The sequence below is a fragment of the Carcharodon carcharias genome, chromosome 1 (assembly GCF_017639515.1).
Source record: "Carcharodon carcharias isolate sCarCar2 chromosome 1, sCarCar2.pri, whole genome shotgun sequence".
Classification (NCBI taxonomy): Eukaryota; Metazoa; Chordata; class Chondrichthyes; order Lamniformes; family Lamnidae; genus Carcharodon; species Carcharodon carcharias.
Window position 1 is genome coordinate 212,985,271 of NC_054467.1, and position 25,278 is coordinate 213,010,548.

Sequence of the window (25,278 nt, forward strand, 5' to 3'; positions counted from 1 at the left end):
CGATCTGAAGCAAACCCTTACTACAATTTGAAAGCAGTTGTTCTCCTACTGTTACGTTTATCATTCCCCATTGCGTGTCGTATTCAGCACTGTCCGTGCTGTACCAAAGTTCCTCCTGCGGTGCGGGATGAGCAGTGATGATCCCCAACCTTGTTGCCAGTACTGATCCGCCCACAACCAGGATCGTAGATCTGTGGAGACATTAACATCGGCTCCCGTTCTCCGGGTTACCGCTTGGTCAATTGTCATGTATCTTTAACAGTGTGTAATGCCTCCATTTACTTCCTGTTCTCAAATCTACAAGTGTGCATGTATTACCAGTCATAAGTACCTCGTATGGTCCATGCCTGTTCGCTCCAAGCTCACCTTGACCATCACCTTATTCCCCACTTGGTCCATTGTTGCTCTTTGGACTTGACTGTTTCCATATCCTTAATCACCTGTCGGTCTCTGACTTCCTTCCTTAACTCATGCAATTGCTTACTTATTTCCCTTACATCGTCTCACATCCTTCCTTTTAGTTGTCCTATATCTCCCAATCCTTTGGGTAACTACATTGCTCTCCTTGTCATTATTTCAAATGGGGTGAACCAGGAGATCCTGCTTGGGGTAGCCCCAAGGCACATTAGAATATTGGGCTGTTCCCTGTCTCTTGAATTGCTTTTGTGATTGATGTTTTTTTTTATAGTTCAGTTCATCCTTTCCACCATTCCCGAGCTCTGTGGCTGGTAGAGAATGTGGAATTTCTGTTTATATTTAAATTTATACATTTCTTTAATGACTCTTCCTGTGAAATGAGTTCCCTGATCGGAATCCATCTGGGTAGGCACCCCCACTCCTTCCAGTTTACTCTCTCCTGCTGCTGTCTCATGTTAGACCTCAATTCCTTAAACAACTCTACAATGCACCTTCTTATCCTATCTTTCAATGGCTCAGTATCTTCACTTCCAGTGGCAGTTCTCTCTGGGAGCCACTTAACTCTGCCTGTCATCAAGGTGTTAACCCTGTGGTTTTACTCTTTGTAGCTCGCAGGACATTAATACAATCAGTAATACATCTATTTAGCCCTTTTCCAGCTTTCCCTTTACCTATATCCATCTTGTGGTAAATTGTTAAGTATTATTTCTCCTTACATTTCAATTCCTGAACTACAGATTCCACATAGTTTTACCTCTTAAGTTTTTTTCCCTAACCATGATCATCCTAAGATTCTCTTGATTTCAGTGTCTCTATTGTCTTGATTGTTTTTATAATATTTCCTTGCTCTTTAGGCCGTATTAACTATTCTGTGTCAACGAGGATCTCTGTCTCTAGATCCTTGCTGTCTCCCCCTGTGCATTTCCAATGTCTCAGTCGATGGCCAGATTATCAAATTCACTTCCCTTAAAACAGTTTGTACATTATGTCCTCTTTCCCTAACTCTTTCTCCTACTTTCCTCATACCATTTTACACATGCAACAGTTACCATCTTTTCTTGTACAGGTTGTCTGGAGAGACTTTACAGTCCAATAAAGTATTCCCATAACAGTTTTAAAACAAATCAAGCATTGGCAGGTATTGCTTCCTTATCTTCTTCTCAAACAACATCTTATTGTCCCACTAAATTATGTCTGACTTTTTTTTTGCATTATCCCAGATTCATTAACTCGGCCAAAAATTGGATTTCTGCCAAACTTTGTCAAGGTCTTGAGGTTAGCTTCATATTTTGGGAACAGGCTTTACAAATACAAAAGCTTGCAGCATTTGAATTAGTGCCAATTGTTGTCAAACCTTTTAAAATGAAAATTCCCTTTTGAGGAATTATCAGGAAGCAAATCTCAAATTTTAAACATTGTAAGAACTATAATTTACACTATCAAAATTAAAACCACCTCTTTCTTACGTGTATTGATTTGTATCCAAGTTATAATTCCCGTATGTTTATCGACACATTCTTTATCTCAGATAGCATCCTAGCAATTCAAAAGTAACCTTCTAAACTACACTTCACTTTACGCCTCAAGATTGTCCCAAATTCAAATTACAGTGCTGTTGGGATGCAAATTTCCTTTCATATTTAATTCATCTCATCAAAAGATTTTTATCCATTGAAACCACCTAGACCATGTGTTTATTCCTTTTGGTTTTCCTAGAACCCCTTGAACTTCAGATAATTTTTCCCCTCAGAATTTTAGAATACTAACTCGTATGAGTTAATGTAACTCATATGTATCAATCCCAATCAGCTTGGAAGCCGGTGATGCTAGTCTGCAAAGGGGGTGGTACAAAGGTTGATTCATCTAACCCTGTCTAGCTTCATGATACCTTCAAATTGCAACCCTTTTTGCCAGAAATCTCAACTCAAACCTTATACTCAAAACTTTGGAATGTATTAGTATACTTTTCCTTTAACCTAACATGGGGCTTTCAACCCTAAAGTGCTGAATTACACACACAAATGACAATTAAGGAAGAAAACACATTGAAACTCACAAATGCTTCCTTGCACACAAACAAACATATATTTAGAGGTATGTAGATATATTCATGTATCCTTAACTTAACGCCTTAAAATTCTCATATTCTATATGAAACTTCAAATAGCAGCGGGGGAAATAAAGGCACCTTGAAGGCTCCACCTTCTGGGACAATCAAATTGACGAAAGCTCACATTTCCCCTACTACTGCCTGTCAGTGCTTATTATCTCCCCTAGGGGTTTCGCCCCTTTTCTCTCTTTCTCTCTCTCTCTCTCTCTAGCAGAAGCAGCTCTTGTAACTTAGATCAATTCATTTTTATTAAGTTACAGAAAATTTCGGGTCCCAATCATCCTTCCACATTTTCAGGAAGATCTCATCATCCCACGCTGGACATCATACACCCCCAATTTGTTTCTCCCTCCCCCAAGGCTTCCTTGACTGCCCTCTCAAACTCTCTTTGCAGGGCTGTTGCCTTCTCCTGATGTGGGACGTGCCCAAGTTTCACCCAGTCTCCACTCCTAGACCGCAGGGGTAATCTTCCCCAGATATCCCCCTGGGCATTTAGCCTTCACCAGTATGTGATTATCAAGGGGATGCATTGCATGGAAATCTTGCATTTCCCACAGTTTGGTCCAAAAATCTGGGTTGCTATGCCGAGTTTTAAGTGTCATCAGTTCTTTAAGCAAAACCTGTTTCTCCCCTGGGCTGAATGGTATGTGCTTAACTTTCTCCGTAACCCTCTCAATCTCTTCATCTTCCCCCTATTCCTCAGCCCCCTTTCTCCCTTCGGGTTTCAATTCACCTTTCCTGACTCTACTTTTCCAAACGGTTATTGCCATAGGGGCATGGGATTCAATGGGCACAGTGGGGCGGTTGGTTCATATGAGGGCGGAACTGCCTCAGCTCCTTCATAGGTTTCTCCTTCGGAGCTTTGCCCCTCTTGATTAGTGTCACTGCAGGCTCTTGCCGCCACTGTTCTGATCTGTCCCGGATCTGACTTTGTTTCTCTCTCTCTCTAATCGACCGGAATTTAGTATTAACCCTTCTACACAACTGTAGGTACAGTGTAATAATAACCATCATTTCTTTCTTTTCCTTATCCTTTTTTTGTTCTAACCACCACTGTTTTTGTTCTCCAGGGGTTCCCTGTGGGTTCCACCCCTCCTTCTGCATTTTAGTGATTATTTTTGACTGTTGTTCCGCCACGAACCTCATACTGGAGTCCACGGTTCCCCAGTCGAGTTCCATAGCGCTATTTTGTTTCCCTGACGGCATTCTATTCCTATTTTCCATCTATCTCTGCGCGGTATATTTGCACGGTCCTAACAACTTAATTATCTGAGGTACGTATGTGTGGTTTCACTGGGGTCTGGCCTTCCTGCGCGGCTTTAGTTATGGTTATATTTCAAACCGTAACCCGCCAGCACGGCTCCACCCTCCTCTTAACTGGGTAATGGTTCCGGCCTTCCTGCGCGGCTTTGGCCCCGCTAGCCCACCTGCACGGCTCCGCCTATTACCCCTGGCGCCTCCTATCTCCTGTCCTGAGTCCTCCTCTTGATTCTTTGATACTTGCCGGGACCGTTCTCAGGTAGGCTTACTGCACTAACTACAGGTGGTAAATGAATATACTCACCCACTTTGCAGAGCCATCCAGAGGTTCCGATCCAAGTATTCTGCCGACTATGCCAAGTTGTTGTGGTGTCTTTGATGAACGGACCACAGGAGACTCAGGTACAGGTTACGATCGTTTATTCAAGCAATTGCAAGGAGGTACCATCTCAATGCAGCTTGAGACAGTACTCTGCTAAAATACAAGTGTTCATCATATTTATACATTATTGGTCACATACAAGGACAGTTTCCAGATTTTGATCTTGCTAACATATAGGTTTATATTAAACAGCCAAGTCTCTGGTACAAAGGTACATGCATCATCTGACCCTAACTTCACCCAGGCAGAGACCTGCCTTCCTATCTAAACTGGGATCATCTGTCCTTCCCCCTATCTGCTGAAGAGCACAATTAATCTATGTTATTGCCATCCTCTGACTCCAATCTAACTCCCAGGGCCTTGCTGGTGATTGCAAACCCTGAGGATGTACAAAGTTTGAGAGTGTATAAGGTTCATCTAGCTTAACTGTTTAATTGTTGATTTATGATTTGTGCTGGCCTGCCTACAGATTCTAATTTAAGTAATTCATTCCCTTATAATGAATTCTCCCTTACCATAAATTCTCATTTACTTTCTTCCCTCTAACAAAATGATTTCAGTGCCTGAAAATTGTACAACCAAATACAACAAACAACTTAGAATGAAGATCAGTTCTTTCCAGATGCAGTCAATTTATCTTTTAGGTCATTTTTTTGTTCTGCTTTTGAAAGTATATACTTCTTTCTGATTTCAGGATGGAACGAGATGGCATGTTTGCACAGAAGAAAGCTGAAAGAGCAACTCTCAGGGTTCATTTAAGAGAGAAATACAGACTCCCAAAGGTTAAAAAATATATTTTATAGATATTTGTTGTTAAAAGCAAAGGAATGATGATAGAATGGTGTTAAGCTTGCTTTACATATTTGATGAGAAGGATGTTGCACCAGTCAATCTTACAAAAAATGCCATTGCTGTGAATTTCCTTGGTTATTTTCATTTGCTGGAGGATCAGCAGAAACCCCATTAATGTGGCTCTCTGGAGATTTTCCTGATCATCTGCTGGTGTCACAGCAGTTAATGAGGAGAAACCCTGAGGAAACTTCCAGCACATATGAACAGCCAGGTGATGTTCTTTTTGATTTGGAATACAACTATTTGCTCAATATAACTTCTCAAGTGTTAAGATCAAATAAGTGGAACTGAGATCTATAAAATCTCAGTACTCTGTAGGCCAATTAAACTATACTGTAGTTTTGAATGACATAAAGCAGTTCCATCTTTGCATTGATACAAACTGCAGAGTGAGACAACATCCAAGAGGTGAAACTCCGTTGGCCAAACAACATGGTGCTGTTTGGTCCTCAAAGGGCGAATGAACTGCATTTTGCCAATTTCTCGATTTTCTAAAGTCAGGCTCGTATTGTTCCTAAGTCCTGTGTGATGTTGTCACATGAATGCTAGCACAAGGAGTCTAAATGTTCTGTGCTTACACACTCCCAGAATGGCTGGTAGCCTTGTTACTCGAGTGACACACAGCTTTCATTCTTTTTATTCCAACATATCTCCCAGGTGTATTTCATAACTTCTGACTATACCCCCAGTAGGACATTTTGGTGTGCTGTATGTTAGAAATGCTAAACTTAGCTCTTAATGAGTTAAATTCAGAAACTAATAAGGATGGAAGATGTGGATTAAGATTCAGCTGGGAAGTCCAAACTAATGTACTTCGGACAATGAAAGTTCGCTCAGATATTACAATATTTGTTGGCAAAGAATTGTATGTTTGGAGGCCATTTGGCCCACTGTACCTGTGCAGGCTCTTTGAAAGAGGTATCAGTTAATCGCTTTCACCAGAGCCCTGCATTTTTCTCTTCCCGTATCTTTTTCTATATGAAAAAAATCATTGATATAACATAAAACCTAGTTGAGATGATTTGATTCATTTGAACTCAGGAGAGATAAGTCCCCTGGGTATAGTGAGATTCTACCTGCCAGTCAGAAATCACAAGAATGAGAGAAAAATCCATGTTCAGAGTCAACCAGAAGCAAAGGAAATTGAGGGGAGGTTTAATAAAGTTGTACAATCTGTTATTATTATTGTGGATATTAGATGTGGTAGTTGAGGACCTGGACTTACAGATAACGCTGGAGGCAAAGCTGTTGGTAAACTCTACCTCTTATTTAACATCATACTATGTACAATACAGGTGCAGCATGAGGCTCTATATAGAACAATCTGTCTCCACGCTCTGTTGTCATGTGATCTTACATCAATTATGATGTAAGTTATGCATTTATTTTACTTAATTATTGATTCATATATATTCATATATTTTACACAAGGTTGACGCCTTACCCACCTACTGACAGGTCAGGGTGGGGCAGGAAAGCGGTGGCTAGCCACACGTTTTATTCTACGCGCCTTCCCTGTCTGCAAATACGCCTGTGGTGGGCCATAAAACTCCCCCCATGACTCTATGATGTCACCCATAATAATTGTTAAGCTAAAGACTGAAGATTTCTAGTTAAACTGAAGCAAAGTTATAAGTACTCAAAAAATCTAGAATTTTCCCATCCTGCCCGCGGCGGATTTCAGGGCAGTTAGGAGCGGAGAATCCAGCCGCAGGTAAAAAGTCACACATCATAACACTGGGTTGCAATTCTCCCGATGGTGGGTTTATGGCAGGTTGGTTATCCTGCCAACGAGTGGCGCGAGCGCCATTTGCATTCATTAACATGTCATGAACAGCTGCTCACCAGAATCTTGTCAGGCCTCCCAACCTTTTGTGTTATGCTAGCAGGAAATTATATCAGCCTCAAATCCATTTGAAAAGGAGTGGCTTGCACAAGTCATACCTCAGTTCATTGGTAATTTTGGGGTGAGTGAAACATACATAGCCTACCTGCCATAGCTCTGCGCCAGTCTTGTTGCAATGAACACCACTCTGCAGGGGCTGTAGGGCTGGTCTGCTACTGCTCTTTGCCTACATTGCCCCAAGGAATGCTACTGTGCCATGGTACTCATGCAGGCCTCCACTTTCAGAAACTGGCATTTCAACCAGGAGTGGGCTGTGAGGTGAAGGTGGGGCTGATGAACACGAGGGAAGAAGGCTGTGGAATGGCAGTGAGGGAGAAGGGCAAACACATGGTAGAGAATGGGGAAGGAAGGCTGTAGAATGGCAGTGAGGGGGAAGGGCAAACACGAGGTGGGGAATGGGGAGGGAAGGTGTAGAAAGGCAGTGAAAGGGAAGGGCAAACAGAAGGGGAACCTTTCTGGGGTCACCCTCTAACCTCTTGTTGCCGCAGGAGTCTGCTTAGAAAGAAAGGAGGAAGACCTCCTTGTGATGAAAGCCACTTAAAGCCAATGGCTTCATTAGCACTGTTAAAGGGCTACTCAGAACTCAATGGCTTCACATCACAGCTGCTGCATCTCAAGAGTAACACACAGGAATTTAGAATTTGGCAATGTAGGCAATAGTGAATGAGGTACAGCTGTATCATATGTGGCATTCCATCAATGAAGGCCTGTCACATGTTCACCAGAATTGACACTCCTAACAAGCCAAAGGGCATCCACTCATGAACCATGAGCAACTGATTGGTTATTAATATGTCACATCAGAGATTGGAGCACAGAGCTAGGTTGGGTCACTCATCTCAATTGAATTATAGCATCCCACGCAGGGTTGAAGATGTTATACATCTGTGATGTCATCTTGGTCATCTCGATGTGTGTGCCAGTGTCTCAGGGACAAGGTGGCATCAGCCACCATGCAAGTAGTGCAGGAAAAGCTATGGATCTTATATTTTCCAAACATGTCATTTCCTGAGCTTCACTTTCTTTCCCATTGAATGTCTTCAATGTTTCTTTTCAGAGAAAAGGCAAAGGCACATATGGATCCAGGGTTCAGTGCTGCCTTTGTCAGAGTCCTAATGCAATGGAGGAGGCAAAGGAGGGAGAGGTGACTCCATGCGCAGCTCCAGCAGGAGGGACATGGACATGGAGCCAGAGCATGAACAGGAGGGTCAGGAGACAACCAGGGTGACTTGCCAGACTTAAGGTTTATTGTAGAAGAGTACCCTATTTACAAATGAATGAGAGGCAATGCCATGCATGTTTGTGCTTGTCCCGAGCTCTGGTACATCGCATGTGCCATATGCTTCATGAAGACCTGATGCCATGTGGAGTTGGAGGGTATCCCCTGCCAGTGGCTTTGAAGGTGACCACAGCACTCAATTTCTTGGCCTCTGGTTCTTTCCAAGGATCAACAGGAGACCCTTGTGGTATCTCTCAGTCCGCAACACATCAAAAGCCCATCATTATGTTGGGTTTGCTCTGGACGAAGATAGCCAGGCTGTGAGATTCACCAGCTTCACCGCCATCTCAACCTTCCCAAGAGTGCAGGGTGCAATGGACTGAACCCATGTGCCTATATGGGCTCCACGGCAGCAGGCCTTAATGTTTATAAACCGCAAGGACCATCACTCAATCAACATACAACTGGTGTATGATCACCGGATGCACATACTGCACGCTTGTGCATGGTACTCTGGGAGTTGCCATGACTCCTACATCCCAGGTGCCTGAGATTTTCGAGGGGCCATTACGTCTGCAAGGATGGCTGTTTGGGGATAAGGGGTACCTACTGATACACTAGCTGATGACACTGGTGCACCATGAACAAAGAACAAAGAAAAGTACAGCACAGGAACAGCCCTTCGGCCCTCCAAGCCTGCGCCGATCATATTGCCCGTCAATTAAAACATTTTGCACTTCCGGGATCCGTATCCCTCTATTCCCATTCTATTTATGTATTTGTCAAGTTGCCTCTTAAATACCACTATCATACCTGTTCCACCACCTCCTCTGGCAGCGACTTCCAGACACTCACTACCCTCTGCGTAAAAAACTTGCCCCGCACATCACCTTTATACTTTTCTCCTCTCACCTTAAATCTATGTCCCCTAGTAATTGACTCTTCCACCCTGGGAAAAAGCTTCTGACTATCTACTCTGTCCATTCCACTCATAATTTTGTAAACTTCTATCAAGTCGCCCCTCAATCTCTGTCGCTTTAGTGAGAACAATCCAGGTTTCTCCTACCTCTCCTCATAGCTAGTAACCTCCAGACCAGGCAGCATCCTGGTAAATCTCCTCTGCACCCTCTCCAATGCCTCCATATCCTTCTGGTAATATGGTGACCAGAATTGCATGCAATATTCCAAGTGTGGCCTAACCAAGGTTCTAAACAGCTGCAGCATGACTTCCCAGCTTTTATACCAATACCCCTGCCAATGAAGGCAAGCATGCCATATGCCTTCCTGACTACCTTATCCACCTGCGTTGCCACTTTCAGTGACCTGTGGACCTGTACACCTAGATCCCTCTGCCCGTCGATGCACTTAAGGTTTCTGCCATTTACTGTGTAATTCCTGCCTGTATTAGACCATCCAAAATGCATTAACTCGCATTTTTCCGGATTAAACTCCATCTGTCACTTCTCAACCCAAGTCTTCAACCGATCTATATCCCGTTGTATCCTTTGACAATCCGCTTCACTATCTGCAACTCCTCCAACCTTAGTGTCATCTGCAAACTTACTAATTAGCCCAGTTACGTTTTCCTCCAAATCATTTATGTATACCACAAACAGCAAAGGTCCCAGCACTGATCCCTGCGGAACTCCACTAGTCACAGCTCTCCATTCAGAAAAGCACACTTCCACTGCTACCCTGTCTTTTATGACCAAGACAATTCTGTATCCATCTTGCCAGCTCACCTCTGATCCCATGTGACTTTACCTTCTGTACCAGTCGGCTATGAGGGACCTTGTCAAAGGCCTTACTGAAATCCATGTATAATAACATCCACTGCCCTTCCATCGTCGATCATCTTTGTCACTTCCTCGAAAAACCCGATCAAGTTAGAGAGACACGAACTTCCCATCATAAAACCATGCTGCCTCTCACTAATATGCCCATTTGCTTCCAAATAGTAGTAAATCCTGTCACGAAGAATCTTCTCCAATAATTTCCCTACCACCGACGTAAGGCTCACCGGCCTGTAATTTCCTGGATTATCCCTGCTACCCTTCTTAAACCATGGAACAACATTGGCCATTCTCCAGTCCTCTGGGACCTCACCCGTAACCAGTGAGGATACAAAGATTTCTGTTAAGGCCCCAGCAATCTCCTCCCTTGCCTCCCTCAGTAGCCTGGGATAGATCCCATCTGGCCCTGGGGACTTATCCACCTTAATATTCTTCAAGACGCCTAACACCTCCTCTTTTTTGATCTCAACATGATCCAGGCTATCTACACACTCTTCTCTAGACAAATCGACTGCTAAGTCCTTCTGTTTGGTAAATACTGATGAGAAGTATTCATTCAGTATCTCTCCCATTTCTTCTGGCTCCACACACAGATTCCCACCTCTGTCCCTGAGTGGACCCACCCTTTCCCTGGCTACCCTTTTGCCCTTTACATATGTATAAAAGCCTTGGGATTTTCCTTAATCCTGGTTGCCAGTGACTTTTCATGACCCTTTTAGCCCTCCTGACTCCTTGCTTAAGTTTCTCCCTACTTTCTTTGTATTCTCCACGGGCTTCATCTGTTCCCAGCCTTCTAGCCCTTATGAATGCTTCCCTTTTCTTTTTGACTAACCTCACAATATCCTTCGTTATCCAAGGTTCCTGAAACTTGCCATCCTTATCCTTCATCCTAGCAGGAACATGCCGGTCCTGAATTCTTATCAACTGAATTTTGAAAGCCCCCTGCATGTCAGTTGTTGATTTGCTCTCAAACATTCGCCCCCAGTCTAGATTCCTCAGTTCCTGCCTAAAATTGTTATAATTAGCCTTCCCCCAATTAAGCACCTTAACCCGAGGACTCCTGTTATCCTTATCCACCAGTACTTTGAAACTTATTGGATTATGATCACTTTTCCCGAAATGCTCTCCTACTGAAATTTCAACCACCTGGCTGGGTTCATTCCCTAATACCAGGAGCAGTATTGCCCCTTCCCTAGTTAGACTATCTACATATTGTCTCAGGAAGCCCTCCTGGATGCACCTTACAAATTCTGTACCATCCAAACCCCTAGCACTAAGTGATTCCCAGTCAATATAGGGAAAGTTAAAATCACCCACCACAACAACCCTATTGCTCTTACATCTTTCCAAAATCTGCCTACATAACTGTTCCTCAATATCCCACCGGCAATTGGGAGGCCTACAGTAAACCCCCAACATTGTGACTGCACCCTTCCTATTCCGGAGCTCTACCCATATTGCCTCACTGCGTGAGCCCAACGAGGTGTCTTCCTGTCGTACAGCTGTGATATTCCCCTTAACCAGCAGTGCAATTCCCCCACCTCTTCTACAAACCTCTCAATCCTGCCTGAAACATCTAAATCCTGGAACGTTTATCTGCCATTCCTGTCCATCCTTCAACCAAGTCTCTGTAATAGCAATAACATCATAGTCCCAAGTACTAATCCAAGCTCTAAACTCATCTGCCTTGCCTGTTATACTTCTCGCATTGAAACACATGCATTTCAGACCCCCAGTTCCACTGTGTTCAGTAATTTATCCCTGCCTGCCCTTCCTCTTAGTCCTACTGGCCATATTCACTGGCTCCCAGTCCTTTATTTCCCCTGCTGACCTATTGCTCTGGTTCCCACACCCCTGCCATACTAATTTAAACCCTCCCAAGTGACACTAGCAAACCTTGCAGCCAGGATATTGGTGCCCCTCCAGTTTAGATGCAACCCGTTCTTCTTGTACAGGTCCAACCTGCCCCGGAAGAGATCCCAATGATCCGGATATTGGAAACCCTCCCTCCTACACCATCTGTTCAGCCACGTGTTCAGCTACACTATCTTCCTATTTCTAGTCTCACTGGCACGTGGCACAGAGAGTAATCCTGAGATTACAACCCTAGAGGTCCTGTTTTTTAACTTTCTGCCTAACTCCCTGAACTCCTGCTGCAGGACCTTATCACTCTTCCTGCCTATGTTGTTAGTAACAATGTGTACCACGACTTCTGGCTGTTCTCCCTCCCCCTTCAGAATGTCCCATACCCGATCAGAGACATCCTGGACCCTGGCATCAGGGAAGCAATATACCATCCTGGTGTCTCTTTCACGACCACAGAAGCACCTACTGAGCCCCTGACTATACAGTCCCCTATGACAATTGCTCTTCTGTGCTTTGACCCCCTCTGCTGACCAACAGAGACAGCCGTGGTGCCACTATTCTGACTACTGCTGTTGATGCTTAAGAGTCCGTCCAAGGAGAGGAACAACACTGCTCACAGCTCCCCACGGTTCCTTATAGAGCAGACCATAGGGCTTCTGAAGATGTGCTTCAGATGCTTGGACCGCTCAGATGGCTTACTCCAGTACACTCCCGACAGGGTTTCCCACATCACCGCAGGGTGTTGTGCCCTTCACAATCTGGCAATTCAAAGAAGTGAACCCCTGCTAGAGAATGAACTGGAGGAGGATGAGAGCTCATTGGAGGATGAAGATATGGAGGCCCATGAACCTCACAATGCTGATCAGGCCATGGAGGAAGGAAGTTGTAAGAAGCATGTCCGTGATACAGTAATAGCTGACAGGTTCCAGGAACAGTAAAGTTAAGTGAGGGAACATGGCCACATCTCTCCTAGCCCTCAATGACATTTTCTTTTGACTCAGGGGATGACCACCCACTTGCAGCAAGAACAAGTCTTGTATTCTCACATGCGTGTTCTGGCCTCTTGAATGGCCAGGCCATGATCTTTGCTTTGGTCTATGGGGCCCTGTGACTGAGCTCACTCTGGGAACTGAGAGTCCACTTAGGAACAAGAGCGATGTGAGAGGAGAGGTGAAGCCTTTACCTAATGATGCAAACACTGCTGCGACTGAGATGTGGACATGCCTTGGGATCTCCTCCTTCTGTGCATGGCTTTTTTTCTGCCACTACCACTGAGGAGACACAAATGCTGCTAGAATATCAATGCTAATGAGCAGACCTCACTCAATGGCGTTCCTTGAGCGAGAAGGGTTAGAAATGTTTACATCACACACTTCAAATAAAGAATTAAACGCACCTCCCTGACATCACACAAGGGTGTGGAGACTATTTCAACTGAGGTTGACAACATAGGAATGTTAATCTCACAGTGAGACACTGTCACTAAGTAGGAGCAAGGCTAAACCTCGAAATAAGAGGATTCCAAAGTACAAAATCACAATGCCTTCAGTTGACATGAACATTCATGTAACTATAAAATGCATTAACAAAAGTGCAATTTAGTTACATGTCTTGCACACCCATGACCCAAAAGTGACGTCAATTTTTCTTAATTTTCTTAACTCTACCACTATGCCTGGATGCAGCCCAGACATCTGCAGCAGAGGCAGAGACAGCCTGCTGACTGCTATGTCCTGATGCCTGTGATGACCTTGGCAGAAGTCCTCTGGTGGCCTGAGGCCTGGAAGGCCCCAGCCTGATAAGGGTCACCTGCTTAAGGGCAGAAGTGCCCTCAGCTGTCAGCATAGCTGGAGTGGATGGGGTCACAAGGCAGAGGAGACTGTGAGTGGCTGTGCACCCTTGGAGGGACTTGAGAGGAAGCCCCAGGGCCCCAGGGTGTCCGACTGGTGCTCATTCTCCCTGAGGGCCTTGCTCTGACTCCTGCAGGGGGTTGTGCAACTAGAGGGAGGTCACGGTGCCTCATCCCCATGTTGCCCTCACCTTGATGGTGCCCACCAATGTCTGTGGCCATGGAGTGCCAGGCCGAGCGCAAATCCGGCAAGATCTGCTGGACAAGGTCTCCATGGTGGATGCCAGCCTTCCCATGGTGACCTCGAGGTGTTCGCATATCAGAGCCACGACATCAGACAGAACACGGATGGAATCCTGCATCATTCACTCTAGTCTGCTAAGTGACTGTCGAATCTCAGCCTGATGTTCCGCCGCCTCTCGTTGCATCTCCAGCATTGAGTTCGCAGCCGCTTCCAGGGGCTCAATCATCTGACTTGGACTGAGCGGGTCGCTGGTCGCCAGCAGCCCTCCTAGTACCAAAGACCTGGGCTGTCCCTGCCTCTGACTGCTGCGGAGACATGTCAGCAAGGAGATCTCCAGAAAGTGAGTCCGAGCCTAATCTACAGCTGTGCCCCACTGACGTGTGTGTCTCTGAGTTGGTGGAGGGTGTGTGCGAGCGCCATAACAGTTCTTCCAGAGCTTCCCCTTCAGATATGGTCTGTGGGCTCGCACTGGTGTCGAACTGCCTTGGGGGCCTCGATCTGCTGGTGCCTAGAAAATAGAAAATAAAGTTTCAGTTAATGGCATGAGCTAGATAAGACAACACATGACTCACTGTGAATATCAGGATTTGATGAGGTGATGGAGCTGTGATCCGTACTAGGTTTGAGGGAGAAGCTGATCTCTCCTTCCCCACTGGAGTGATCCCTGTCCTCCCCAGCCAGCTCAGCTGCAGCCTCCTCGAACTCAGTGAGAGCAATGATGTCAGCTGTCCTTCCCCCAGTCTGCAATCTCTCGTCCCTGTTCTGTGCCAGCTTGGCCTGTATGAAGGAGAAAGAAAGGCATGTGATGAGAAGGGATGGAGCAGAGGTTGGGTGAGATGCATGTCCCCTGTGTGAGGTGAGCCCTCCCCAGAAGGGCCAGAGGATGGAGTGTGAGCAACATGATAGGTGGGATGGTGGTGATGTGAAAGTCTCAGTGAGAGAATGAGTGTTAATATGTGTCCCCCGCTAATGGTTGTGTGAGATCCCTGAAGAGAGTAGCCGTTTGAGTGCATGATGCCATGATGAGAGTTGATAATGGAGGGAGTTGAAGGATGACTTATCCTGGCGGAGTGGATGAGATCATTCACTCTCTTCCTGCACTGGGTGACATTTCGGGCACGGTTGCCAGCCGCACTGACCTGCTCTGTGATGTCCTCCCAGGCCAGAGAGGTGAGGCTGCTGTACATCCTACAGCCATCCCTGGGATAGGGCACATGCCTTGTGTGCCTGCACCCCTCTGATCAAGGCCTGGAGGACCTGGTGTGTGAAGTGGGTGCTGCCTTGTTCTTCAGGCTCTCAGCCTTCCTCTTCTGGCTGCCAGACATCTCTGGTGGGCTGGAGAGAGTGAGATTGTGTGTTGGACTAGCTTTTAAAAATGGTACCCAGACGCGACAGCTGACAGCGGCCGCACGAATCAATTCCCGGCCTGCCAGGTCATTCGGATCAATATGCACCTTTGCATAATTAATGACCCTCCAAGTGCAGAATCGAGTGCGAGTTCCCGCCATTTCGGACAGCGGGGCGGGCGCTGCTGAATCTGCCCAACACCACTCTTAGGGCAGAATTTTGCGTTTGACGGGCGGACGGGCCCGACCAAGTCGGCAGCGGGCGGGCAGCCGATCCCCGCCGCTGAAATGGGCCGCGCCGCCATTTTGCACAGGTGGGCCAATTAAAGCCCACCCAGCGGGGTTCCGACTCCTGTGTTCATCGGGAGAATTAAATTGGCGGTGGGCGTGTTCAGACCGCTGGTTCCAATGGGGAACCGGCAGTCTGTATAAAGAGCGGCCAGGCAGCCTCCTTTAGGCTATTCACCATGGTCAGTCATCGAGCAGCACAAGAGGTGAGGGCAGAGGAGGAAGAGGGGGGCAGGCTGCAGGGTAGGCCAGTGGGGGGGGCCACTGTGCCCCTCGGTTCTCAGATCCTGCCTTGCTGTCCTCCTGGAAGAGATGTCCAACCATCGGGATGTCTTGTTTCCGGAGGATGGGAGGAGGAGGGCCCTCCATGTGACCAGGCAGGCGTGGCAGGAGGTGACGGAGGCTGTTGCCTCTCAAGGTGCTATGCGGCTCAGAGGAACACAGTGCCACTAGCGCTTCAATGATTTGTTGCGCTCTGGAAGGGAGAGTACCATGTCAGCTTTGGCCATTTTACCCAGCAGATAGCCTTAGCCTTTGAGGCACCCCCCCCCCCCCCCCACCCCACCAATCTTAGTGTCGTTACTGCATTGGGCATTTGGTGCAGGCTGGGTGAGCAAACAGATAGTGAGCATGCTTACATCAGCCTTAGTGGTTGAGGAGAAGATGGGTTCTCCCTGTCTGGGGGCAACCTGCAGGGGAGGCAGCTAAATATTTACTCAGAACTCCAACATATGTCTTATTGATGGTGATGAGATGGTGGAAGGGGACCCTCAAGGTGTCGTGGCCAAAAGCCATCTACTGGCCTCGGCGCTGCACCTAGTTGTGCCTCCTTGCCATGGGCGCTAAGACCCGTGTGTTATTCAAAGTGATGGATGCCGAATGTGTCCAAAGTGTCCATTTGGGGAGGGAGTGGGACCAGCCGTACTATCTTCTGGGGAGTGATCACCAGTAGTGTGGACAGGAGCCGCTGGAGGCCTCAGATGGGCCACTGTGGTTGGGGTGCAGCGTGCGCATGCAGAGTACATGAGCAATCAGCCCCAATAAATGCTCTTCTATGTTCTGACAGCAATATGCGGCAGCAGCGGACTGGTGGTGGGCACGCTGTGCTGCAGCACCTCCCCACGTATGAGGAGCAGGCCATGGAGCTGGGGAGGAGGCAAGCGGCCAGGTATTTGAGGACCACAGTCCTATCCACTCTGTCTCCCCACCATCCAAAGCACTGATGGCTGCTGCAATTGTTAATGCAGCAACACCGCTAATTCACAGACCGATACAGTCAGACGTGTGGGCCATACACAAAGGTCCTTCGGCCCCTTCAGGATGCGCGTCTCTAGCACCTTCCAAAGTCACCTTATCCCATTTCTAACCACTATCCCCAGGGCCTAACATGCCATGGCATTGCACTGCACATCCAAAGACTTATTGCATCTTAGGAGGGTTTGTACCTCCACCACCCTTTCAGCCAGTGCGTCCCACATTACTCTGTTCAAAAGGTCCTCAGCACCTCACCTGTCAGCCTCATGGCACTCAACTTAAATAAACGCCACCATGTTAGTCATCCCTGTACCAAGGGGAAATGTTGCCTTCTGTCCACCCGTTCTACGCCCCTCATAAGAGTATGAAGGTCAATAATGTGACCTGTCAATCTCCTGTGATCCACGGTAAATGTCGGAAGTGTTTGCAATGTTTCCTCATCACTGTAACTCTCCAGGCCAGCATACATCCAGGTCAGGAACCTCTGCACTCTCCCCACTCCAATGCCACACCTCCCATGAAGCACAGGTCACAACTGAACACAGAAGTGTAGATGTGGCCTCGACTGAGTTTTCTGCACTTGCAACATGACCTCCCTTTTCCTACATTCTATTCCTTGGTTAATAAAGGCAAGTCTGGCTTCGACCTTGTTAAACACCATATGTTCCTGTTCTACTACCTTAATGGGTCTGCCCAGCAAGGTCCCTGTAATCGTCGTGACTTCCCATGGTCCTACCATTACTCATGTATTCCCGTACCTTGCTTGTCTTGCCCAAGTGCTTAACCACATATTTATCCACATCACATTCCATGTGGCATTCCTTAGGCCATCTGACCAGCCTGCCTGTATGCACGTGTAATGTTTGGGCCTCCTCTTGACTATTTACCACCCCAACAATGTTCGTCTCCTTAGGTTCTTGAAGGGTGAGCGACTTGAGGCTGGGGGGTAAAGGGATGAAAGGTGTTAGTGACTGAATGCTAACTGTCCTTGTTGTTAATTTCAGTATCACCACCACATGGCTGCCACCAACACATCCAGAGCCCCCTCTCCACAACTGAGAGCTAAGACTTGCAACTTGCATCACATCCTTTCAGTGAGCCAGGCACCAGCGCAGTGACAAACACCTCGGTGGGGATTATGACGTTGGCTAGTGTCTCGGGCACAGTGGAGAGGATGCTTCATAATCGCTCGAGAGAGTACCGATGGCGCCAGCAGCCGGAGGACTGCAGGGGACCAGGCGCATGCTGAGTCCGGCAGTGATGATGTGCCTCTGGAGGTGTCAGCCATGCAGCAGCTGCAGGACAAGCGGCAGGATGCATGGGATCATCTGGCAGGGTTGCATGAAGGTGTGCTTCAGTTGGTCTCTGTGGTGGAAGAATCCAGGCAGAGTGTCAGTGATGGCATGAACCTCAGGAAAGAGCTTCAGGCTTCCTCCACTTGAGAGATTGGCGACTCTCATGGAGAGGGGCTTCAATCGGATTAAGAAACTTCTGATTGGGTTACGCTCTGACCTGCAAGCCCTCACAGTGCTACTGGCCACAGGTGGTCATTCCCAATGTGGGAGATGTTCTGGACTCCAAGTGTCACCGCTTGGTGTGCCCATCCATCTGCGGTGAGCAGGGAGGTCCAATGTGACCTCAAGTCAGTGCAGCAGCTGCCTGTCCTCGCTGCGAGCTCCTCTCAGGGTGCTCCGGATGAGGGCAGCATCTCCTCCACCCCTCTGCCAGTGACCGTTGCATCCGTTGAGGCTGCGACATCCGGGGAGGAGCCAGTTCTGAAACTGGCCACTACCTCCCAGGCGGGGCCATCACAGGCTCCACGGGTCAGAGGATGGCCGCCAAGGTCATCTAGGCCAACAGGACAGCACAGTCAGCAGGCTGTCTCACAAGACACTCCGAGCGATGGGGCGGCACAATGACGTAGCACCCACAAACATAAACATAAGGCACCTTAGGCACTCAACGGGTTTGTCACTGTTGATTTTGTGTTGGCCCTAGATTAGGGAATATATCATTATGTACGTTTGAGTGACGTTTGTGGTTTATTTTGGTGGGAATGAAGTCCACTTTTCTAACCATGGCTGAGGGTGTTTCCTTTGTGCTGCATTTGTATGTTTCACAGACATCTCATGAGTGTTTGAGTGGACATTGATGTTTCTGTACTGAGCCCTTAGTTGCAGCTGATGAGGTGGAAGATGTAGCACCTAAGTGCCATGTGTGAAAGCGCCAGGCAATGCTGGTCCTGCTGATCGATGTGTGTGGAGCTAGCTGAAGGTTCATTGGATTAAAATGTCTCAGGTGTCCCTGCCTCCTCGGTGTAATAGCGGGTTGGCGTGCTGCACCCCATCATCGCCCTGTGCTTCCTCATCCTCTGAGCCACTGCTGGATTCATCATGTGCAGCCTCATCCACTGCGTCAAGGTCTTCATCGTCAACTGCATCCCCCCTTTCCAGTGCAAGATTGTGCAGAGCACAGCATGCTACCACTATTAGAGAGACGCGACCTGGGGGTACTGGATTGTGTCCCCTGAGCAGTCCAGACAACGGAAGCGCATCTTGAGAAGACCGATGGCTCTCTCCACCACAGCCCTTGTGGTGCCGTGGTTCCTATTGTAGCGCTGCTCAGCTTCTGTTCTTGGATAGTGGAGAAGCATCATGAGCCACCTTCTGAGGAGATAGCCCTTATCACCCAGCAGCCAACCATCCAGCCGAGCCGGAACACTGAAGAGCACCAGCACCTGGGAGTGTCTGAGGATGTAGGCGTTGTGGGAGCTACCTGGGTACCTTGCACAGACTTGTAGAATCAGCATCCTGTGATTACACACTATCTACACGTTCATGGAGTAGAAGCCCTTCCTGCTGATGAAGGCACTGGGCTCATCTGCTGGCACCTTGATGGCCACATTGTGCAGTCTATTGCACCCTGGATGCGAGGGAAGACAGCAATGGCCACGAAGCCTCTGGCTCGCTGTATCTGACTTGCCTGGTTGCAACAGAAGTGGATGAAGGTCAATTCCCCTCTGAACAGAGCATTTGTAACCTGCTTGACACAATTGTGGACAGCTGATTGGGAGACACCGCAAAGATCACCCACTGAGCCCTGGAAGGAGCCAGATGCATAAAAGTGAAGGGTACCTGTGACCTTCAGAGCCGCTGGCATGGGGTGTCCACCCTCACAGTTAGGGGAGATCTCAGGGTCAATTATCTGACAGATCTAGTTCACTGTCTCCCTTGACAGACGGAACATCCTTCGGCACTGCACCTCAGTCATATTGAGGTAGCTGCTTCGCCACCTGTATACCCTGGCAGCAGGATAGTGGCATCTTCTGTGGCCCCTTCCACCTTGGACAATCTCTTGGCCCTGCGCCCCTCGTGCCTGCACCTGGCCTCCCAAAAGTGGCTCCCCTGGAGGCTGATTGTGCACTCCTGGCCTCCTCCTTATTCTATCCCCTCCCTTCCTCCTCAGAGGAGATGCCTCCAGTGGAGATGTCAGAACCCATGCCCAGGCTAAATGCTTCTGGAAAATGCCTCTGGATAAATACCTCTGGAAAACTGCAGGCCCAGTAAATATGCTGAGCTGAAGCTTCAAAGTACAGAGAAAACTATTGGAAATCGATCTGAACTGCTAACAATCACACAGGCAAGTTTAAAACAGTTTCTGCGTTAAAATGTCAGAGGACGGCCGCCAAGGTCATCTGGGCCAAAAGGACGGCAGAGTCAGCAGGCTGTCTCACAAGCCACTCCGAGCGATGGGGCGGCACCAAGATTTCAGAAAAAACACGAACAACCCCTCTCAGCCCATATATCCCACCCGTGGATGAGGTTTATTACAAAAATCAGTTACCCGCCTGCCCGTTGGATCGTATGGGCTCCTCAAAATCAGCTTCAATTGCAAGGCCTTCAATTAATGGCGGGCGCGCATCACGCTTCAAAGCGTGCCCACCCACCTAAACATCGCAATACAGCACGCTGACGTCGGGAAGCTCGCCTGACATTTTATGCGCTGACAAGTGGGCTCCGCCACCCGCACGTCAGCCATAAAATTCTGCCCTTAGTCTCATTAATGGAAAATTCCATCCCACATAATCACCATTCAAACCACTTGTAATTTAATTTTATTGTGCATCCAAATTTAAGTGTATTAAGATATCTGCCAATTTGAATAAGAGGTTTATTGGATGTAGCAGAATTGGAATCTGTGAAAAATCAAGCCTCAAGACAGGCCTAAATCTTCTCATGTAGATATTTCAGCTCCTGTTGCTGCTTTTACTGGTTTCAAGCCTGTTACCATTTTTTAAAAAAGCAGTGGAGGTTACCAGATGGCTTTAATTCCAACAACAACAGAAGAAAACTGCAGATGCTGAAAATTTGAAATAAAAACAGAAACATGCAGTGGGTCAGGCAAAATACTTGAAGAGAACAGGCAGGATGTTTTGGGTGTGGATCTTTCCTCAGAACTGGGAGATCTTACAGATGAATAGTATTTAAAAGAGAGCAGAAGAAGAGAAGTGGGAATGGGAAACAATACAAAAACATCCCTTCCACCATGTCCTGTTCCTTTTTAAATGCTATTTATCTGTAATATCTTGCAGTTGTGAAAAATGAGTCATGCCCAAAATATAAACGTGTTCACCCTCTCCATTGATGCTCATTGACCCGCGTGTTTGTCATGTTGTGTATTTTTTGTCTCAGATATCCAGTACCTGCAGATTTTTGAAAAGAATACCTTGCTTCAGTTTGTTTTATTTTAAAAAGTACAGAATCGTAAAAATAATAATGGAATCAGCAGTGAAAATGGATGAAATCATAACAGAATGAAATATCTGTCAAAAAGTACATTAGCCAGTTGGGTAATGTCCTTGACTGAAGCCTATGTAGCAAAGAGACAGAAGTCGCCACAGGAGTGAGATGAACTTGAAACTCGGACCAATGCATTCTACAGGAGAAAAAAAACACTGCTGACAGAAAAGCTTCTCAAAATGTAGAAAGACCAATTACAGAGAAACCAAAGTACCCAGCCAGCCCATGCTTGCAAAACTCAAAACACATTGTCCAACATTGGATGTGATTCTGTGATTGGACAACATTTGCTAAATAATCCTCAGTGTGCTAAGAATTACGCTGACAACCAATCTAAGATTGTCAGTTGGGCTCACAATGTGGTGCTTTTGCGTGCACTGGAAGCTACATATATCATGTGCAGGACCATGTTCTTTGCAGACAGGAAAAACATGTATACGCATTGCACCTGTTTCAGCTAAACAAAATAAGTGACAGTTATTTGCTAGTTCATTCCCCAGGGCAATGCCTTGACCAATCAGTGTCAAGCTGCTTGGTTTAAATTTCAATCAATGCTTGGCAGTTAACTGTCAGTCACCATCAACTGATGCATTTTCCATGGCATCACCTCTTTCAATCAGCGTTCACTTGCCAACAAATCAGCACTCTCTTCTCATACAGTATTGCTTCCCCTGACATTGGTATTTTCTTGTGAATTGTCATGATGAATGCAAGATGAAAAGCTTCAACAAAAATTTCTTTTTTTCAGCAATACCCAAATTATAATACAAATAACTTTTTTCCAACCAAGAAGTATCACAATTAATGTAATAGTTCCCTATATAATTCAAACTCAAAGCACAACTTCAACCAAAAAAAAGCATTTTGAACTCTTTAATTCTGCCTTCTGTGGCTCTAATTTTTCCCTCTTTCTTTCTTGGTGATACTACTATATTTTAAACTTTAATTTTATTTCCAATTAACTTAAAATCCTATTTTAATGACTTCTTCCCGAAAAATACAGATTAACAACTACTCACCTTATATCTTCACAATCCTGGGCATTTCATAGGCGGGTGCCAGTTTAAAAAAACTACCAATGAAAGCACATCTAGAAAAGTTGGCATGGTCACTTCATTTGCACAGGCTAATTGAGAAAGGAGCTGTCAACTGATTTTTGTTGGCCGCTCCCAAAACCCATCAGCACTTAGTGGTAAGCTTATCCATGGTGCTTAAAGAGTTTAAAACAATCAAGTTTCAATTTTCAAATTCATATATTTGTATTAAAAGCATATTATTTGCCCTTCGTGAGAACTAACAGCACTTTAAAAATGTTGTGTTCCTATATTTGTAATTGTTTAAGGCCTGGACATGAATTTATGTCTGTTGATTGAGTTTTATCTATTGCCATTACATCACTTAGGAGCAGGATCACTATGAAAAAATTGCCGTTATTTTTAATTAATTTGCAGACAAATAACAAAGTATTGTACACCTTGTCTAAGTAAATCAATGTGTCATTTCCAGCTGATGTTATTACATATGAACAAGGAGCAGAAGTAAGCCATTTGGCACTTCGAGCCTGCTCCACCATTTAATAAGATCATGGCTGATCTGATAGTAACCACAAATCTGCATCCCGCCTACCCCCAATAACCTATCACCCACTTGCTTACCAGGCCTCTGTCCACCTCTGCCTTAAAAATATTCAAAGACTCTGCTTCCACCGCCTTTTCAGGAATAGAGTTCCAAAGACTCACTACCCTCTCCATTTTAAATGGGTGACCCCTTATTTTTAAATAGTGACCCCTAGCTCTAGATTCTCCCACAAGAGGAAACATCATCTCCACATTCACCCTTTCAAGACTGCTCAGGATCTTATATGTTTTGATCAAGTCACCGCTTACTCTTTTAAACTCCAGCAGATGCAAGCCTAGTCTGTCCCCAAGTCATTTATATAAATTGTAAACAGATGAAGTCCCAGCACTGATCCCCACGGCACACCACACGTTACATCTTGCCAAGCTGAAAGAGAGCCATTTTCGCCTACTCTTTGCTTTCTGTTAGGCAGCCAATCTTCTATCCATGCCAATATGTTACCACCTTTAGCATGAGCTTTTAGTTTATTCAATAACCTCTGATGTGGCACTTTATCAAATGCCTTCTGGAAATCTAAGTACAGTACATCCACCAGTTCCTCTTTATCCAGAGCACGTTACTTCATCAAAGGACTCCAATAAGTTCATTAAACATTATTTCCCTTTCTCAAAATCATGTTGACTCTGCCTGATTACCTTGAATTTATCCAAGTGCCCTGCTATAACTTCTTTAATAATAGCTTCTAACATTATCCTACGACAGATTGTGTATTCAACTTTTTTCTTCCAGAACAAAAAAGTTGCTGAGTGTTTTCCATCAGGAGATAATCCTTTAATCTATTTATGGGATCTTGTTTTCATCCTTTAACTGTCTGACAGATGTTTTGATCTGGTATTTTCAATTTACATAAGTCACAAGTTTTAAAAAAGATTGTCTGATCGGCTAGTACAATCATACTATGCATATACCTTTATTGCAGATGATGAAGAGTGATGGTCATATTGCTGACCTTTTAAATGATAAAAAGGCTACCCTTTTCTATTTCAGCTCCCAGCAGATAGATGAGCATCCAATGCAAACAGTCTTTGAACAAAAAGCCAAGAATAACACACCTACAGTATCCCTTTACTCTCCTGCCCTTTCCTCTGCATGGGCTCCTGGTTTAGTAATTCTGTCATCAAATGAAAGTGTCATTCCTGCACGTTTCTCAAGTTATGTGTATAATATTTAGTACTGTTGATTTGCATGGGTGTCCTAGGATTCTGAAGTTTTTTGCAAAACTTATAATGCAAGGAGTCATTATGAGTTGATCACTGGTAAGAGAAAATCAAAAGGAATGCTATATGCATAGTTTCAAAAATGCGTACTATCATTTTACAATTCGTTATTAATTATACTGACAGACTTCTGCTTGTACAGAGTGAACAGGATGAGAATCAGATACAAATGGCCGGAGACGATGTTGAGCTGCCAGAAGAGCTGAAGAAAATGGTTAATGAGGACCAGGAAGAAGAAGTTGAAAAAGAGTCTTTCATTGGACAAATGTATAACCTCCAAAACATGGATGCAGACCAAATAAAAGAGAAAGTTCAGGCAACATTTAGTGAAATAAAACAGGCTGCTGAACAGAAGTGCTTCCTAATGTGAGCCAGTGTTGATAGCTTTACTTTCAATTCTAGTAAAACTTCCAATAAACATTGTAGTCATGCACTTCACACAGGATGTATGTGTCCAATATGCATTCTTGACACAAACAGTGTAAAGTTGTTAGCATCACATCTGGGGCACAATTTTTCACGGAACACTACATTAATTATTGCCAGAAGACAAGTATACTTATTTGATATAACAAAAAGTATTTTTCATAGAAAAGTTGTCAAAAGTTAGACATACTTTTTAAAACTATTTCTCCCCAAAAGCGCCTCTGTCAAGGTTGTGAGAAGAGTGAATATACAAGTTTTAACTTATATTTTATATAGTGGGAATTAAATGAAATTATTTTATTCTATGGCTTAATGCATTATGTTGGAATGTGTGATCAAATAAATGATTTGTTCACCTTTGATGGCTCAATCTTAAATGACTAGATTATGAATATTCTCTTTAATTAGTATG

General features: G+C 45.6%; 1 protein-coding gene across 1 annotated transcript in view; it reads left to right on the forward strand.

Annotated features, from left to right (window-relative positions):
* cplx4a (complexin 4a) overlaps window positions 1–24,810 on the forward strand; it is an 84,240-nt gene extending 59,430 nt beyond the window's left edge. The window contains exons 2-3 of the mRNA XM_041198200.1: window positions 4,864–4,951; window positions 24,583–24,810. Of these exons, the coding sequence (XP_041054134.1) occupies window positions 4,864–4,951; window positions 24,583–24,810 (316 nt within the window). The remainder of the gene's footprint in view (window positions 1–4,863; window positions 4,952–24,582) is intronic.
* Window positions 24,811–25,278: the final 468 nt, after the last annotated feature.